Genomic DNA, 19321 nt, shown 5'->3' with positions numbered 1-19321 from the left:
TCAACATGGCCTTGCATTTGTGTTCGGTGGACTGTCTTATGTCATTATTTGGGACTCCATGAGATAACATACATTGGCAGTATGGGTGAGACACAGGCCTTTGACAGAGGACTGTAGGGCATTTGGTAGTGATTCAGGCCATCTGTAGCAGGCCAGTGCATTCTGTCACTCCTACAGTCCCAGGATGCAAGCCACTGTATTCCCCTGGGGTGACAGGGTAGGTGTGCAAGGTGTTAATGGCAATAGTTTCTGTCTTTATTAATACATTGCTGTAGATGCTGACAGGGTGCTGCTTACAGCTAGGGACACACCTGCATGGGACAACTCTTTAGCATGCTGCATTCTGTGGGTATTCCCATACAGAAGTGGGGGTCATATTGTACTCATTCCCAACAACAGGGATATGACCTGTGAGGAACCTGTAGCTGATGGTGGGTTGAGCTGAGTCCATGTGTAATATGGAAGCTACTTGCAGCTGACTCACAGATGTATGTGGGGCATTCCCCTTATGCTGGCTTGTGCGGGGACATCAGTGGTTTCTCAGTACTTCATAACTGTGCCTTTTGTGGTCTGCCAGTATTTGGCCAGACTACATCAGTATTCCATGCTACACAGACAACTAATGTGCTGCAAACCTGTATGTACAATTCCAAAGGTGTGTCCATTTGACAGTAACATTTTATACACTCTCTGTCTAGGGTACTTCCACCTGTGTACTATGTCTGGGCCTACATTCATGCCATGTCCATCTTTCAGATGGTGACAGATATTACATCTGAACAATTAGTATGGATTACTGCTGGATTGGGTCTTGCTGGGATGCATTGTGTTTGGCACTGCAGTTGTTAGAACTTGGCCCTGTCATTAACAGTACTGGCCATTGGCCACTGGGACACAACCCTCCATGCCTACATGCTAACCACTTTCACACAATATACAACACACAATAACCTAACACACAGAGCCCTGCATATTGTACACGTGCAACAATCTATCTTGCTAATTTGGCCAGCTCAGGTAATCTGTGTTCCACTGTTCTTATACCCACACGTACATGTTACTACATTTCTATGTAGGATTGTGGGGGGGGCACACCTGACAACTGTAAACATTTGCTATGACTGTACTGGAATTTCAGGTACTCTGTTGGCTTCCATTTCATTCTGCATTCTGACCTATCATGCAGAGTAGAGTGCATCAGTGTAGTATGGATCTTAGGTTTTATTGACCTACATTTTAGTTTCAGACTTCTTACCCTTCAGCACTAACATCCCACTGCCTGACCTGTTGTAGTCTGTCTGTGTAGGTCTGGAGGGCGGCTGTTCTCCATTGCCATCAATCAGAGGCCTTAGCACAGCCTTTCTTTGTGGTTATCTACATCTGTCCTGCTGGCTGAGACTGTTGTTAGGTATGTGAGCTTCACTGATATGCATGTGTGTCCTATGGACACACATTTGGCCCACCACATGTCCTGCAGTGGGATTTGTCATCTTGTCTAGTACTGCCTACTATGCTGACACCAGTATTTGTTATGGATTTCATGCTGCCCATATAGGTGTCTACTATCTGCTGCCATCCCATTCAGCCACCCGATTGCCTTGCATGCTCACATCCATACCATAGATACAAGTAGCAGAACATACTACTCCATTCAGCAATTGATAGTGAGAGTGACTTACCTTGTGGCTCTGCCAGTATTGAGGATGGTGCTGGAGGGCTGACTATGTCGGATGCACATAGTACACTCCCTATACATGGTTAAGCACAGGTAGTGTCATGTTTGGCATCCCTTTTACTGTATGTGCGAGTCAGAGAGAGGTGTCATTCCCTGGGTTCCTAGCGTGTCAGTCTATGTGCTATGCATTGCCTCTTTGCCAAAGCCTGAGCATACTGGGCACGCCTCCTTCTGCCTACAGGGGCAGGCTCAGGTTGTTCCTACTCCACGTCACTCTGTGCCTGTGCTGGCCTTGGCAATGGTGGGGGGCTGTGTGACCCTGCCCCATGCTGTTCATGCTGCAGCTGTTTCCGCAAGATCATATTGTGTAGCATGGCACATACAATGACAATTTTGGTACATGTAGCTGGAGAGTACTGCAAGGCTCCACCAGATATGTCCAGGCACCGGAACCGTGACTTGAGCATCATAAACACACACTCTATTATGATTCTGGTTTGTGCATGTGCCTCATTATGGAGTTCTTGTTCAGGTGTGTGTGCATTTCTGATGGGTGTCATCAGCCACGGCTCCAGTGCATAACCAGCATCCCTCACTAGGTGGCCATATGGGATGTCCCCATTGGCAGATCTCTGTTACAGCTGCATCATATGCCAGATGTGGGAGTTGTGATAGCTTGCAGGGCTGCCAGCACACATTCATTTTAATGCCCTGGGCATCGCACATGACCTGGTAGTTGATGGAGGGGAAGCCCTTGCGGTTTATGTAGACCCTACCCCGCTCACCAGGTGGTGCTTTGATGTGTATGTGCGTGCAATCTATAGCACCCACTACCTCAGGGTATTCTGCTATTTGGTGGAAGAGACGCATATTGCTGGTCAATGCCTCATGGGTGTTGTGGAAATATATGTGCTCACCGGCATGTGCTGACATGGCATCCAGGAACTGGTGGAGTACCCTGGATGCTGATGCCAGTGAGATTTCCATGATATCACCAGTTGGCCTTTGGAAGGTACCTGTGGCTAGTATTCTTAAGCCTACACATACCTTAGTATCCACTGGAATGGGTTCCCCTCTGTTGGGTCTGTGTCTGAGGCATGGCCGGCACAGCTCAACAATTTGCTGTAGGAGGTCCCTGTCCACCCTATAGCACTCCACAATCTCCATCTCATGTAGCCCCTTGTAGGTTACCCTGGGTCTGTACACTCTTCTCCTTCTCCTCACTGTGGATTGGTCATCAGCATTCACATCCTCACCACCCTCAGCCTCTTCCACATATTGATTTATGAGAGCAAAAGCAGCCCCTATCATTTTGTTGCTTTTGTTAGGTAAAATGTCCCCATTTGTGTACAATGGTGGTGTAGAGTTTGTGGGAAAAAACAGAGGGAAAGGTGTTTGTATAGTTTATAGTAGTGTGCTGGGCTGCTGCCTGTGTAATTGGCTGTTCTGATACATTTCACCTACCAGCTATGCTAGTTCTCCTTGATTACCTTCCTACTGCTGTTTTCCCTCCCCATTGCCTTCCTGTTTAAGTCTCGAGGCACACCGTGCAAACCCAGTGCTCAGATGTGAACGGAGCTGCTATTTCCTGTGTTTTTTTTTTTGTTTAAAACCCGGTGTGTGGCGCGCACACCCTTTTAGGCAATGTAAATACTGCTAGGCAGCTTCAGACACACCCCCTTCCTTAGCTGTGCTTAGCTAAGGGCAAACACGGGCCACAGAACTCCAGTAAGCTTACAGCATGCATGACACACTCCCTTATGAAGTCATCTAGTTCTTAGGCTTACACCATGGTATTACTGCACCTACACAGTTGGGTGCGAGCTAGCACTGAGGAGAAATCTGTGATTCAGTATCATTGCCCTCATTTGCATAGGATTGACTGCTAATGCATGGTTACAAAACCGACACTCAGCCTTCCCAATTACCAACCACTATTCCATGGTCTTGTTGTGTTATGCATGCCATTGACTATTAAGGCACAATTATGATTTTGGTTTAAAAGCTTATTTCCAGCATTTTTATTATTTTCGGGCGATTCCGCTTGCGCACCGCTGCCCTGTGCTTAAACGGCCAAAATCGGCCAACAAAAAAAAAAGTTAATTTTTATAATTTTGAAATTAATTTTCATACCTGTGGCCATATATTTGACCTTTGGTATGCCTAACCCTTCTAATACATGCATTTGTACGACCAGTCATGCCTCCGTTTTGTAGTTTGCAGAACTGTATTCAGCTACTGGCTAAATACATTTCTGCAGTCTACACCATTCCTGCATGGATGCCTACCTGCTTCCTGGATTGCTAATTCATCTCATTTGCATGTTTTTTTACCAGCAAATGAGGTACTTAGCATACAGGGGCTGTGTCCATGCAGGAATAGTGCAGGAGCACTCTTGCACATCCCAGGAGCTTATTCCTGGATCACATGGCAGCCATATTGCCTGCAGCAGCTCTTGCACTATTCCTGCATGCCGTGCAGAGCTTGCCGAATCCTGGGGAATGTTTGCTTAAGGAATTGTTCATATCACCAGTTTCGATAGCAAGCACATGATCATATATTCTGTGATACAATTCCCTTGATTTCCTGCCTACATAATGTGCTGGGTAGGATAAACAAATCACAAAATAAACTACATACCTAGAGTTACAAGTAACCAAGGGCATTGATATATATTTTTTAATAATCACATCTATTTTATACACTTTTATAGCTGCAACTAATACATTCAAACATTCCTCTTCTGTTGCTTTTTTATCTTTACCTGCATATCCTAACTTTGACTGGAACATATCTTTTCAATTTGACCTCTTTTATTTACAAAAATTGGTCCATCTCCTACAGTTTTCTTAACCTCAGGAAACTACTTAAAATATTGCAATTTCCACTGATAATGTTTTTTATAATTGTTTCATCTAAAGAAAATTGTTTTACCGTTCCTATTCTAAAATCTTTCTTATTGATCTTGTTAATGCATTTATTAACATTTTTGTTCTTATAAGTAGGGTCCTCTCCCTCCTTTTCATAACTTCTTCCAATCCATCCTTAACAACATTCTTAGGATATCCTCTTGCAGCCAACTTCTGGCATAAAGTGATCCCTTCTTTCAAAAATTCATTTTCATTTTCAGTTAAATCCCTTACCCTCACCAACTGCCCCTTAACTATATTTATTTTTTATTCTCTTAAAGTGCATGCTGTGATAACTTAAATAAGTGTTATTCTGCACCTCCTTCTTAAATATTTTATTCTCTAACTTTTTATCATTTTTATAAACTATTACATCTAAAAAGTAAATACTGTTAAAATCACAATATGGTGTGAGTTTTAAATAAGCACATACACTATTGATATATTCAATGAAAGTTTTTAAATCATTCATTTCTCCTCTCCAGGTCCAATAAAATATTATCAATAAAGTACTTGTAAAGTACTGTATTTCTCAAGAATTCACTATTAGTAATATGGTTTTCTTTCAATCACTCATAAAAACATTGGTGTAACTTGGGGCCATGGCTACCCACTACATTGCTAATACTTTATTCTTCTGACCCACAAGCACATACATACACACATGCACATATGCATGCACACACCCATTAATTAAAGCCAATTGCATGAATGTATAGCTTGGGTATTTGCCTGAGATCATGTGGCTCATTAAATTCATAAATAATCATCCAGAAATATATCTCAGATTGCTGATGTCATAATCATACAGTGGAACATCACTCTGACCTCACAGCTTCTTAGGTCAAAAATCAGAAACAACTTTTAAATATTTTTCTTATATATTTAGAAAGTTAATAGAATAACCTTCTTTGTATTATCAAGCATTTTCTGAAGGGTACAAAATCTGAAGCTCATATGCCTGCCATTATTTAGTGATCACAGTCTGTAACAGTGTGCTAGAAAGTCACACATTTTAGAAGGAACATAACAAAATAATTCTCAATTTTTTTGCTCAAGAATTCGAGACAAAGCAAAAAAGTTATTGGGGGAGGAGGACAAATACCCCCAAAATGGACAATTTTTAAATATTATTTTTTTCATCTGATTGTTAACAATTTAAACCCACTGGAGAAGTTGCCCCTTTTCTGGGTAAACCAGGAGTAGTGTCTTTGTGAGGTAAGTGGAGGTGGGAGGATTAAAACCCCATATTTTTTAACTACAGAAACCAATCCATTAACAGCACAGAACAACTTTTATTCACTTAAAATGTTCACGAACAAATGGAAGAAGGCTCTCACAAAAGTAATCACTCAAACATAGTGTTCATATAAATCCAAAAGCCAGAAGACAGTTGAAAAATATTTATTCCATAAGTGATTTCATCCTTGCAATAAGAACTTCATCAGATATATTACTTTTGTGAGAGCCTTCTTCCATTTGTTCGTGAGCCTGCTTTTTCTTTTCTACAGTTTGGTTTTGTTTGTGTGCTCACTTAAAATGTTAAGAGTACAAGTATTGCATAGTCATGCATTTTCTGAACAATGAGAACTATGAAATTACCCCAGTGATTTACCAAAAAAAGTCAATGGAGGTCTAGCAGTTGGTGTGCAGGATTAAAGCACCCTCCTCTTAATTAGTTGGGTACAGGGTTTGATTCTTTCTACCTACAAATGTACCTGCTATGTGACTTGTCACTTAAACAGATAACACTAAGTGGAGCACACACACACACACACACACACACACACACACACACACACACACACACACACACACACACACACACACACACACACACGCACACCTCTCTTGGTTCATTCGTATCAAGCTCAGAATTCCCCTGTCTTCAAACTCCACTCCGAGAGAACATAAATTCTTTCTGCCATTCAAAACACCTGTGCTGGGCTTCCGCTCCCCTTTCAAAACACCCTGTCATTCTGCACTGTGCTTCTGTGTGAGTGGAAACATAAAGTAGTGTAACCTTGGAACAGTTCTCAGGGAAAAGAGAATGCACTGATATAACAAGCAAAAGCAATGCTGAAAAAATGTTACAGTGTAGCAAGTAAAGCAACATAACCTTTGCAGATGCAATCTGAGGGTCCTGCTGCTCAGTGCTAGTCTAAATCTCAAAATGCACTTGCTCGGAGCACTCCTTAAAATGGAGAACATCAACATTTGTGCTCTAACAGAGACCTGGTTCAAGGCAGCAGAAAGCACCCCTACACTACCAGGCTATAACTCATTCCACACCTTTTCGGCCCCAGAACTTGGACGGAAGTTCCAAAGGCAGTGGTGCTTCAATATTCATAAAGGATGTGCACACCTCAGGACTGGTAGCCCAACATAACACATCAGAGATACTTCAGGTGCAGCTAACATTGGGTAAGACAGCGATTCACGTCATAGCCTACTATAGGTCCCCAACCATGTCACAAGACTTGCACTCCATGTTCCTAAGCACCCTGGAAAATATTAGGATCCAATCTAACACTCTCATACTAGGCTACTTCAACTATCCCTCCATTAACTGGGAAAACTACTCATGTACCAATACACTTGCCTGACGTTTCCTGGAGTTCATTAATTCCAGTGCCCTGGACCAGCTCGTTCTTACCCTCACTTGAGGTAGCAACATCCTTGACCTGGTCATTACTAACATGGGCATCCGTTGCTCTAAACCAATAGTCAGCTCCTCCCTGGTTAGATCCGACCACAAACTAATCACCTTGGAAATCTACCCCCCCCCCCCCACATAGGTAACCACAATGAAAAACTTCTCCAACTAACTCTGGGCTCCTAAAAACAGAGATGGCTAACTTCACTGCACCCATGCAAATGCAGAATAGTTGCATGACTGCTGAATCATACACCAATGCACTGTACGAACATGTACACAAATGCATGGATCTTGCCATACCCAATAGAACCAAGATGCTCTCCTCCAAAAAAAAAGAAGCTAATCTGGTGGTCCCCTGCCATAAACAAACTCAATAACGGAAGGAGGAAACTGATCTGGAATAAGGTGAGGTCCCAAGACTGGAAAAACTCCCTTATCAGCCTCAACAAAAAGTTGGGATCCCTCATCAAATCCTCTAAAGCTAGCTATGAAAACAGAATTGCAGCAGATAGTAAAGACAACCACGAGGCCTTCTATAGTTATGTAAAGAATCTCCACAGCAATACACAGATTTGCTCTGAGCTACTGCACAATGGTACCTCCTATACCGAGCCAACAGATATTGCCAATATACTGGCCAACAGATTCAGTGCCAACTTCCCCCCCCCCCAAAGGACCAATCACAATACCAGTAGTTTGCCAGGCACCCAGTATTACTGCTGCACAGGTTAAAACAGCACTGTCCAAGGCCAAGAATACAGCTTCAATGGGACCTGACAATATCCCTGGCTGTGTTCTACATGAATTACTGAATGAACTGGCACCTCACCTGTGTGCTCTGTTCAATCACAGCTTCTCCTCAGGCTTTGTTCCTACCAAATGGCGCACTGCTACAGTCATCCCTCTCCACAAAGGAGGAGTGACTACAGACCCTGGGAACTATCTCCCCATTAGCCTGATAAGTCTGATATGCAAAGCTATGGAATGCATCATCATGGACCTAATAAACAAGGATATAGGGAATCTCCAAACTCTGGATCCCACACAGTTTGGTTTTGTGAAGGGTATATCATGCCTGCTCAACTTGGTCGACTTCTTTGAGTCAGTGACCAGAGCTGTGGATGAACGCAAGGTAGTTCATACAGCCTACCTTGATCTGGCCAAGGCCTTTGATACCATTTCCCACTCAGGAATCATAGAAAAACTCACTAAGCTAGGCATCAACCCCTATATCACTAGGTGGGTTGCAAACTGGCTCACAGATAGAACCCACAGTGTGAAAGTAGCTGACTCCAAGTCAGCCTGCTGACTAGTCACAAGTGGAGTCCCACAGGGTTCGGCCCTAGGTCCTCTCCTGTTTGGTATCTACTTCTCTGAAGTCCAGGCCAACACGAAGGGACTCTGGCTGACAAAGTTCACAGACAATTGCAAGTTTACAAGTTGGGAGCTATTATTAACTCCCCAAGTGATGCTGACATCCTACAGAATGGCCTCACTGAGACCAACGACTGGTGTCAGAACCATGGCCTTAAGCTCAATGCCAAAAAATGTGTCATCATTCCCTATGGGAAAAACCCTGTTCCCATGAATTACTACATTGATGGTAGTCCACTGAACACAGAAGGTGTTATAAGAGATCTGGGAACACAAGTTGACAGCAACCTCTCTTTTGATCACCAAATTGCCACTGTGGTCAGAAAGTCCTTCTGTGTGGCACATCTCATTACCAAGGGTTTTGCACCCAGGAAGAAAGAGGTCATTGTCTCCCTTTACTCTTCCCGCATTAGGCCAATCATCAAGTACAATGCCCCATTTGGCATGTACCTCACTAGATACCTGGAACAACTGGAGAGGCTGCAAAAGTACCTCACAAAGAGGATCCTAGGCTTTAAACACTTGTCCTATATGGACAGACTCAAAAAACTCCAACTATTCTCTGTCTCATATCACCTACTTAGAGATGATCTCTGCTTGACTTACAAAGCCATGTTTGACCCAGCTCTGTTAGAAATGCTACATCTAAAGAAATCCCACTCCTTCTGCACCAAATGCTCCAGAGACCTCAACCTCATTACCACAATCAACAGAACATACTGGAGGGATAGGTCCATAACCCAGAGACTGCCCATGCTCTGGAATAAACTTCCCATACATGTCAAGCAGAGCACCTCGCTGATCCTCTTCAAGAGAAATCTTGATGAGTGGATGGGAAATAGAAAATTCACCCCAGGGATAACTCCAGTGGCTCTATTCGACAGAGGCACTGGGAACTAAGGTTGGGTGACACGATGCCAGGGTAATCCTATAGCTAGGCTTATAAAGGTCCCAGGGCCATTAGCCTAGTACATTCCTATGAACCTATAAGAACATTTTTGCATGAGGGAAAACAGAATGATGCAATGTGATGAGAAACCTTCATGTGTTCCCAGTGACTGATGCACTGGGGGAGGCATATGTCCTGGCAGTCTCCACCCCCTGGTACTGCCACTGCCTCTCAGTTTCTTCTTCCTGTAATATTCTGTCCACCATAACACTTCATCATGCTTCCTCTTCTTCTTTGACTCTGCTTGATTCATCAAATCTGCCAGCATTAGTGTCTCCAATTTTCCAGTTTCCACCTGTGTAACAATTATTTCAATTCCTTCTCTTTCTTTCAGTAAGTTTTCTCTTGCTCCTCTCTCCATCTCTGTCACACTCTCCTCCATCTTGAAATTCCTGGAACTGCAGTAGCAGCCCTCTGGTGCCACTTAATCAGCTCCAAAGAGTAGGGGAAGTTTGTCAATGCCCTTGCCAAATTTGCCCTAGCCAGTACGAATACCACCTTTGGTCTCCCCTAAAATGAGACCACTGGTCTAGTGGGGCTATGCCAACAAAGGATGGCTGGATGGGTAGACAGACAGAAATAACTGCAAAGTAAATCAAAAGCCATAGTTGTATGTAGTGTAATATAACTTATTAGTATAGAGAAGAATTAACTGTGAATGGTTCTGATTAAGGTAAATCATGAGTTAAAAAGGCATTGATGAGAAATAAAGTAAGAACATATAACATTTTTTGGAAATAAACATACAGAAGGAATATATTCAGCAATCATGCTGTGCTGTTTGGTGCAGTGCCAGCTGGCACTCCTTCCACTTCACTCTGTACATGCTAGCACTATTTGCTGCACAAATGCTGACAGCTACAGTGTTACATGTCCAAGCAATGGAGTTAAAGCACCACAAACCAACACTCACAGCTCTCATAGCTCTACTGATTTTTTTAAGTTATACCTGTTTGGGGGCACATATATCACTAAATTTCTCTCTCTCACCAATACCTGCCTCCACTATAAAAAAAAATGCTCCAGAAAACTTCCCACCGGAATTTCTCCAAATATCAGCAGATGCTATAACCTATTCTATCAGTATACTTCTAGACAGATCCATTCAAGAGTCCTTCATTCCCATCATCTGTAAAAAGGCATTATCCTCCCTCTCCACAAACATGGGAACAATAATGATATAGCTAACTTCCGACCAATTGCCACCCTCTCACCCATCTCCAAAATTCTTGAAAAATGTATCCATAGTCAACTACTTAACTACCTACTACACCACAACATCCTCTCCCCAACTTGACCTTTCCAAGGCCTTTAATACTGTCTTCCACCTGCTTCTCCTGTCCAAACTCTCCAATTTAGGCACATCTCCCCCTACCCTAAACTGGTTTTCCAACTACATTACAGATAGACAACAAGCAACCAGATGGCACTAAATCCTTCTCTCCTTTCCTTAACATCAATACTGGAGTCCCACAAGGGTCCTTACTAGGTCCACTGTTTTTTAGCATTTTCACCAATGATTTCCATACCAGTATAGCCCAAGCTACTGTCATCCAATATGCAGATGACTCTAGCATCATTTGTGTGGCCAAGTCCACTTCAGAACTACTTACACTCACCCAAAATGCCCTCACCTCCACTGAAACCTGGATGTATAATAACCATTTAGCCCTAAATGCTAGTAAAACCAAACTCATGCTATTCATTCCCCAAATAACTACACCCCTAACCTAAAATGAATTTGCCATTAACTCACTCAACAAGACTTGCATCGAAGTAGTCCCTTATATACCAAACTTCTAGGCATCATTATAGACGAAAACCTAACTTTTGACCAGCATAGTAACACAATATCAGAAAAACCCATCAGAAATTAGGCAGTATTTACAGGCATAAACACTGCCTCACCTATGCAGCAAGACTATCCTTGGCTCTTCCTTTCTACTTCCATCCTTGCTCTATGGTCATAGCTGGCCTTAGGCATAGGCCAACTAGGCAACTGCCTAGGGCACTGCCCTAGCAGGGGCACTTTTCCAATATTTATTTGGTGTAAGTAGACCAGGATGGGGGGCACCAGGTTTTGTGGGTGGGCGCTGTGGAGCCCCTTTGCCTAGGGCACCAGTTGACCTAAATCCGCTCCTGTCTATGGTGCATCTCTCCTTACTAACATACAATCAATCCTTTCTTAAATCCAAATTGGATTCATGCTACAACAAAATTGCAAAATTTGTAACCAGCTCCATACACTCTTGCCACTACTGCGTATCACTCTCATGTATAAACTGGCTAGAACGTCCCCAACATACATGCAACTAATCACAGTTCATACGGTAATCTACAAGTCTTCTAACTGTCCTGCCCTTCCTCTCTGTTCACCATGTATCACCCAGTCAGACCTCTGTGATTAGTCAATCAGATGCTCCTTAATGTAGCAAAACCTAACCTTTCTGCCAGTCAAATTCACTACTCATACGCCATCACCAAACTATGGAATGCTCTCCCTCCATTAATTAGGACTACTGGCAACCCTGAACACTTTAAGACATTGTTGAAATAACACCTAAACATCCACTAGCTATGTACATGTACCAGCACTGTCTATAAAAAAAAGTTACTTACTTCGTGATGTTTTCGTGAAACGATTACTGTTAAACCTCAGAAGGGGTGTGTAAACTCCGAACTAGTTTTCAGAGACATTGCTTGTGAACCTGGAAGAGGGAGAATGGAAAAAAATTCCTCTCCCTGGGTAGCATCCTTTACCGATGATTTTCAACTGTCACGGAAGGTAATACTCGGTCAGGAATGAGTAAACAGGCCCTTTTAGTAATGAAAACCTTGTTTCTGGACCTACCATTTTACTAATTGGTCCAAATCAGGCACTAAGTATGAACACACAGCTGGTTGTCTCCCTAAAATATTTCAGTAGCAGCTTGTAACTGCCGGTAAGTAAGGAGGAACAATGGGACACTAAGCAACACAGGTATTTGACTTACATGTACAGAGCCATTGTAAAAACACGATGAGTGCCCTTTCCAAAACAAAGTATGGTTCCCAATTATACAAAAAAAAAAAAAAAAAAAAAAAAAAAAAAAAAGAAAAGGAAATGTATGTCCAGTGGGCCAACCTGGTTAACAAATAGGATTATTAGCATTATGGTAGTATTGCTCCTATGTGGGTGTTCAGGTTCAGCTTTGGGGAACATAAATTCATTCTTAACTCTATAAATTAAATAAAGCATCTCTAAAATAAGTAAAGACAGCATACAGCATTCAGGCACAGGGCTTTGTACTGGCACAAGGAAAGCAGCATATGCAGCCTGGCACTGACGCACTGTGTCTCATTCCTAATATGAAAATAAAAAAGGTTTTGGGTACTCACGTATTATCGCAACCAGATTTCAGTACCCACATACTTCCTTGTGTTTCTCAGAAAACAGGTTAGTTGGTTTTGAAAAGGGATGTGTATGCTAGTAAGTAGTAATGTGTCCCGACGGTTTGAGGCAGGGAGAGGAAAACTCTTCAAACTTTCTAGTCGTGATGAATGTTGCCTAATTGTCAAGTAGGCAGCGAGGTAGTATTTCATTGATCATGCCTTACTTTCCTTTTTTGTTAGGCACTGAATTCATGTGTTCTTTCAGTGGCTTTTCATTTCCTTTCTCACCCGGTAAAGGATGTGGTTGCGATAATACGTAAGTACCAAAAAATATATTCTTAGCCTTCCTAATTCTCCAGCTTATTCTCCCCTTCCTCCCTATCTCACTTATGGCTGTGACTCTTCATCTATATACTCAGTGCTTCCAACTTACTAAGTCCTAATATGTGCCATCCAGCCACACAAAATCTATCTATATGTCAGCATTTAGCTACTATATCTTCTATTTAATCTTGGTGCCTATATAGCAAATGCTCTAAGCCTATACCTTACTCTTAGCCTAATTAACTGCTACTCTCCATCATTTCCTCTCTACTGCAATACTGCAATGTTCACACATACACTAATATTCTATGTCATCAATTGCACTCAGGTTTGTCTTGTATATGTAAAATCCTTTTATTTTTATTCACTGTAACCTAGTATTTGTATAACTTGTATACTATTTTATTGTATCACCTGTCTGTAATTTAGTATTCTGTATCATGGTTGTTTGATTTTGTTTTGATTCTGTAGCTTTACTGTTTGATTTTGTTTTGATTCTGTAGCTTTACCATGTTTGTTTGTTTCTGGAGCTTTTCTCCCTGGGCCTCTACTGAAATAGGCACAGTCTGGCCCAGTAGACCTCCAGGTAAATAAACGCAAATAAAAAAAATAATAAAAATAGTAAATAAATAACTAGACTAAGCATACAAATTCCTTATTCTGAACTTTACAGGATTTTGTAACTAAAAATATTTGTGTTCTGAAAAAAAAGTGTTCATCTTTCTGATCCTTTATTATAGTTTTAAAGGCTAGTGATGTGACTATTTTTAAAACTACCCACCACCACCAAGTACTGTGTTGCCAGACTTTGTATCAGCAATGACCACACAGAGCTACATAGAGAGTGGGCAGGAGTCTGGTGGGTGAACTGCTTGCTTATACCAACACAGAATAACCGTAGCCACTTGTCTAAATACACATACTAAGTTTATAAATAACATTTAGCTGCTCATACCCAGCGAGATGCATACACTTTAAAAGATTGTGAGTTACAGTAAAAAGCCATCTTTTAAAATGTGTATTATGCAATACTGTTTGTAAGGATCCCCGCCCTGTCCTTGCACAATTTAAAGAATTTGGGTGGGGGAGGGGCGAAAGCCTATTACAAATGATATCACAGCAAACAGGGGTCCACTGTGTTTCTGAGAGACTTGCATGCCTCTCAAGTATACCTCATTACGAGGAATGTACCTCATTTGGGGTCTTAAAAAGTTCATGTTCCTCGAAGTTCCACATTGGAAGGGTCTGTACAAGGACGGCCTTTGGTCAACTGGTGCCCTAGGCAAAATGTCTCCACAGCACCCCCCCTACACCACCTATTGTTCCCATCCTGATCTACTTATACCATTCAGATTACTGGAAAATTATTACTCCCATCCTGATCTACTTATACCATTCAGATTACTGGAAAAGCACCCCTACTAGAATGGCGCCCTAGGCAGCCGCCTAAGGCTGGCTATGGGTCTGTAACACATTTAGTGTTGGGAATTTTTTTAAGTGAAATCCATGATAAATAGAAATAAATAATATTAATTCATTAAAAGATCTTTATAAATAAAACCTGCATATTTTAACCATCCTATTACCTTCCTAGCTGAAGTTGTTAGTAAGCCATTAGTACGTACGTGTTCCACAATTTGCCCATTTGTTCCACATTATGAGGGCTAGTGCTCCTCATGTTGGAGATGGAAGGTTGAGAGCTATGCTGGCAATCAATATGGGAAGTCTTAAGGCGGTGGTTCCCTAAAGTTAATCATGTCATTGGAGTACACTTACTGTGAGATTTACAGTATTATAATTAAAAACTGCAATTTCTTTCTTTTTTGCCCAGTAAAATAAATCTGCTATTGTTACTGAACTTTTGGCTGCATATGTATTACTACCTTTCTTTTTAATATAATTCCGGAGTGACTGAAAAGGGGCCCCAGAAGTCCACTTACTAAGCAAAAATAAACGTAGAAAACTTGTCTACTGCAATAAGGTAATAATTTGGAACATTACTCTATAATTATTATGCTGCCGCTGCCGACCCCGCCCCCCCCCTAAAAAAAAAACAACTTATATTTGTTGGACTTCCAACTGTATACTATGTCGCGCTCACTCACCAACTTAGAACCAGTACCAGTTACATTACAAAACACGCCTCCAATAGAATTCACAGTGGAACTTTTTATTGGTTTAAGGGTTTTCCGCCCGCCTTTTGTTGCGTCGGCAACATGTGACGAGTGAGGGAAGTACTTAGGAGAGTAATGTCTGGATTTTTGAAGTACTGCATTTAAATTAATTGTAAGCTGTAAAAGAAAGCAGTTCCAAAATTTTTGTGCAGCGTTTGTGAGAAGTCATGAAATAGGCATTTCGAATAATTTAAACAGGCGTACAAAAAAGTACTGTAGTCATCTGATTAAATTGTTGCTTGGAGTGTCTGATAACCTTATTATGTTTAAAGTTTTTTATATATTTTTTCAAAACTGATTTGCTATGGTCTTGCGTACATTGTTGCGGGCTGTAATTGTGGGCCCTCCGGGGTCTGGAAAAGGCACAGTCTCGGACAGAATCGTAAAAACTTTTGGGCTAAAACATCTTTCTAGCGGCGACCTGCTAAGGTCAAACATCAATGACAAGTCAGGTAAGGAGTAATAAGGAAAATGGGAATACAATGACTGCCACTAAGTTTATTTAAACCTGCTCTTTTAAGCGTGTGTGGTTTTGGGGGTACAAGAGTATAACTTTGTGATTGGGTGTTATCATTGAAAGGCGCCAGTTGCCTCCTCAGTATGTGAAATGGTTTACCGACATTTACATTTCAGCATTTCCAAAGGAAGCATGAGATAATTGTGCATGTATATCAGTATGTTGGCTAACTGTCAATTTTTATCAGTATGTTGGCTAACTGTCAATTTTTTTGAATTAAAACAATTTCGGGTAAAAGCTGCAAATGATTTACTATTTCTAATATTGGCACTGATGAGTTTATAATGCTGATAAAACGAGGTGTTAGTGCTGCAATAAGAGACTAGCTGTGTTGTAGTTTATGTAGCAGTACTATTTGTTGCACACACTGACTACAGTTTCCAGCAGCAGTAATAGCCACATGTATGACATATTAACAGCAACATATGAAAGCAAACCAGAAGACTGTTGGCAGTTCACTTGTTGCAGCAGCTGTGATGTTATAATCTGCTTAAACTTGTGTGCCGCCATGTGTTGGCGTGACCCAGAATGACGAATTTGACAGCTAAATAAGCAGATAAGCCACTGGCTGGATCCTTCACGTGGTAGGTGTGTTTAAGCAAAAGATTGCAGTACTTTTTTCCTTTTGTACCCCCAGAGTCCTAATGCTGCACTTTTTTTTTTTTTTTTAGTTGTAAAAATGTAAAGATTTCTCTTAAAGCTATGCAAACTCTCCGTATGTATTAGTCCCTGTGACAGTGTGAGATATTGCCATCTGTGCCAGGAAGAATAGGGCAGTGTATGTCTAACGTATGCCAGCATAGTTGGCTGGGGTTTTTGTAAATAATTGTATCATTTGACTATCACACTTCATACATTTTAATACAAGCATTTGTACAAACAGTGTTATTATAACAGATTAAATGCATGTGTTTAAATAAAGAATTCTGGAAAGTAAGCATTTCAACATTTAATCTTGCCTTGCTGAATTAAGTTAGGGAACAGTTATTCTTTAGACTGTCAGGAAATTAGTGAGATTAATCAAGTCATCTTTTTTTTTTTCATTGGCGCTGTCAGGAAATTAGTGAGATTAGTCAAGTCATCTTTTTTTTTTTTCATTGACTCTCTGTAGCCAATCTCACCAAATCTTTCCCTGTGAATTCACTAACCTCTTCTGCCCACTTCTACCCCCTCCCTCTGCCAATAATCCCACCTTCTCACTCAAACCTATCCCTGTCAACGCTGTGCTTCTCAGTAAATTAAAACCATGCCCCTGATAACCCTCCATCAAACTTTCTAAAGTTAGCTGCTGATGGCATAGCCCACCCAGTCTAAGAATCTTGTGTACCCCTCCTTTGGAAAAAAGCATTTATCCTTTTACACAAGGGAGCAACAACAATGACATCCCCAACTTCTGCCCCATAGCCATACTCTCCCCTGTCTAACTTAGTTGAAAGATGTATTCAGTCAACTTCTTTCCTTCCTCCTTGAAAGTAATCTCCTGTCCCCCACACAACACAGCTTCAGACCCCACCATAATACCTTTATTGCCCTCTTATCTTTCAACCATGCCTGAGACTCTGGTAATGTTGTATCCTCTCTGTTCTTAGACTTATCAAAAGCATTTGATACCATTTCCCATAACGTATTACTGTCAAAGCTCTCGCACCTTAACCTCTCTCCTCTAACTATAAGTTGTTTTTTCAGCTACCTTTCAAATAGGCAACAGGCTGTTATATGGAGCAACTGCTCTTCTTTCCTTGACACCCTCACAGGAGTGCCTCAAGGGTCTATTCTAGGTTACTAGTCAATATCTTCATTAATGACTTCCATCACTGCATCCCTAATGCTAAACTTGTCCAATACGCAGATGACTCTATCATCCCTTCATATGACTCTCTCCAAACTTATGCAAATAACACAGACTGCCTTTAGTAGTGCTAAGAACTGGATGTTACATAATCATCTAGCCCTTACTGCAACTAAAACTAAACTTGTGATTTTTCCTCCTAAAGAACTATGCAATAGACAAACTCTTCACTATAAAAAAGCCAAAACATGATCCCTGTTAACCCTGTTAAATAGTCCTCACGCCAAGCTTTTCGGAGTCTTTATAGATGAGCATCTAAAGTTTGACATTCACCTTCAGGCCAACATCAAGAAAACGGACCAGAAACTTGGTTTGGTTTACTGCATTAATTGCTACCTAACCTCCTTAACTAGGCTTCCAAGTCTTCCTCACACCACTGTATCTCCTTACATGCACTGAATTGGTTAGAGCTTCCCAATCATCCCTCTCTCATTCAACTCTCTACTGCCCATAAACTTATTTTCAACCCTTCCCACTCCCCTTCCCTTTCCTCCAGCCTCACTTTGCACCTTCCTGGTCGTTCTTTCAGATCAGTAATCAGGACCTAACTGTATAAACCTCCTATGTACTCCTGGCCAATCTCTATTAGGCTTTTCTCTTGCATGAAAATGGAACTCGCTTCCTCCCCACATTCGGACTACGCAAAATCTTTCTGCCTTTAAGTCCCTTCTCCACTCTTGTCTCTCTTCCACCTGGGAATGCTGCTGTTCCCACCCCTCCTAAACTTTCCATATACCCATGTTGCATTCAAAACTCCATCTCTTAAGCTCTAAGCTTTCCTCTACTGTTCTCCAGTCTTGTCTCCTCGCCTTAAAATTTGTACTGCCAATATATTTTGTATGTACTTGGGAGCTTTTCTCCACATAATTGTATTAACTGCTAATATATTTTGTATGTACTTGGGAGTATTTCTCCCTGGGCCTCCGTTGATAAAGGGCTCACTATGGCCCAATGGACTTTCCCGGTTAACAACTACAAATAAAAGTATTGATTTTTGTATATGTTTGAATCTGTCCAACTGTGTTACTTTTATGTCTGTGATTGAAACTCTGTTTATAGTACTTAGAAAATATGATATTAAATATCTATTTTATTAAATATTTTATACCTTTTGTTGTGGCTGGTCTTTCAGAGAATATGCTTAACTTAAAAGTACTTATGCTTATTTTAGTGACATCTTGGCCACTCCGAAAAGCCTTGCTGCTTTGCTTACACTCTACCATTTATATTGTTTTACTCTGTATAATTTGGTATCATTGTAAGAGCCTTAGAGTGGTTGACTGGTGGCAGTGGGGTTACCTTATAGTTTGAGCAGAATGTATACAGCTAGTAAATCAGTGCCTTCATTTCCCAAGGAAGTGTGTGTGTTTGAAAATCAAATACCCAGGTGTGGGTGTGTCAGCTACTTGCAACTGGAACACAGTGCTCCAAAGTGAGTCTTGTTTGGGATCTGAAGATAGTCTAGGTCTGGAGCATGCTCCCTTTGTGCTTGATGCAGAGAGCTGCATCTGCAAATACT

General features: G+C 41.4%; 1 protein-coding gene across 1 annotated transcript in view; it reads left to right on the top strand.

Annotated features, from left to right (window-relative positions):
* Positions 1–15468: 15468 nt before the first annotated feature.
* Positions 15469–19321, top strand: part of AK3 (adenylate kinase 3) — a 320922-nt gene continuing 317069 nt past the window's right edge. Inside the window, exon 1 of the mRNA XM_044061089.1 lies at positions 15469–15888. Coding sequence (XP_043917024.1) covers positions 15741–15888 — 148 coding nt within the window. The 5' untranslated portion in view covers positions 15469–15740. The remainder of the gene's footprint in view (positions 15889–19321) is intronic.

The sequence above is a fragment of the Protopterus annectens genome, chromosome 2.part0 (assembly GCF_019279795.1).
Source record: "Protopterus annectens isolate FY-2018-M chromosome 2.part0, PAN1.0, whole genome shotgun sequence".
NCBI classification, from domain to species: Eukaryota; Metazoa; Chordata; order Ceratodontiformes; family Protopteridae; genus Protopterus; species Protopterus annectens.
The sequence above is the reverse complement of the archived record's forward strand: the minus strand, read 5'-3'. Positions and strand labels throughout refer to the sequence as shown.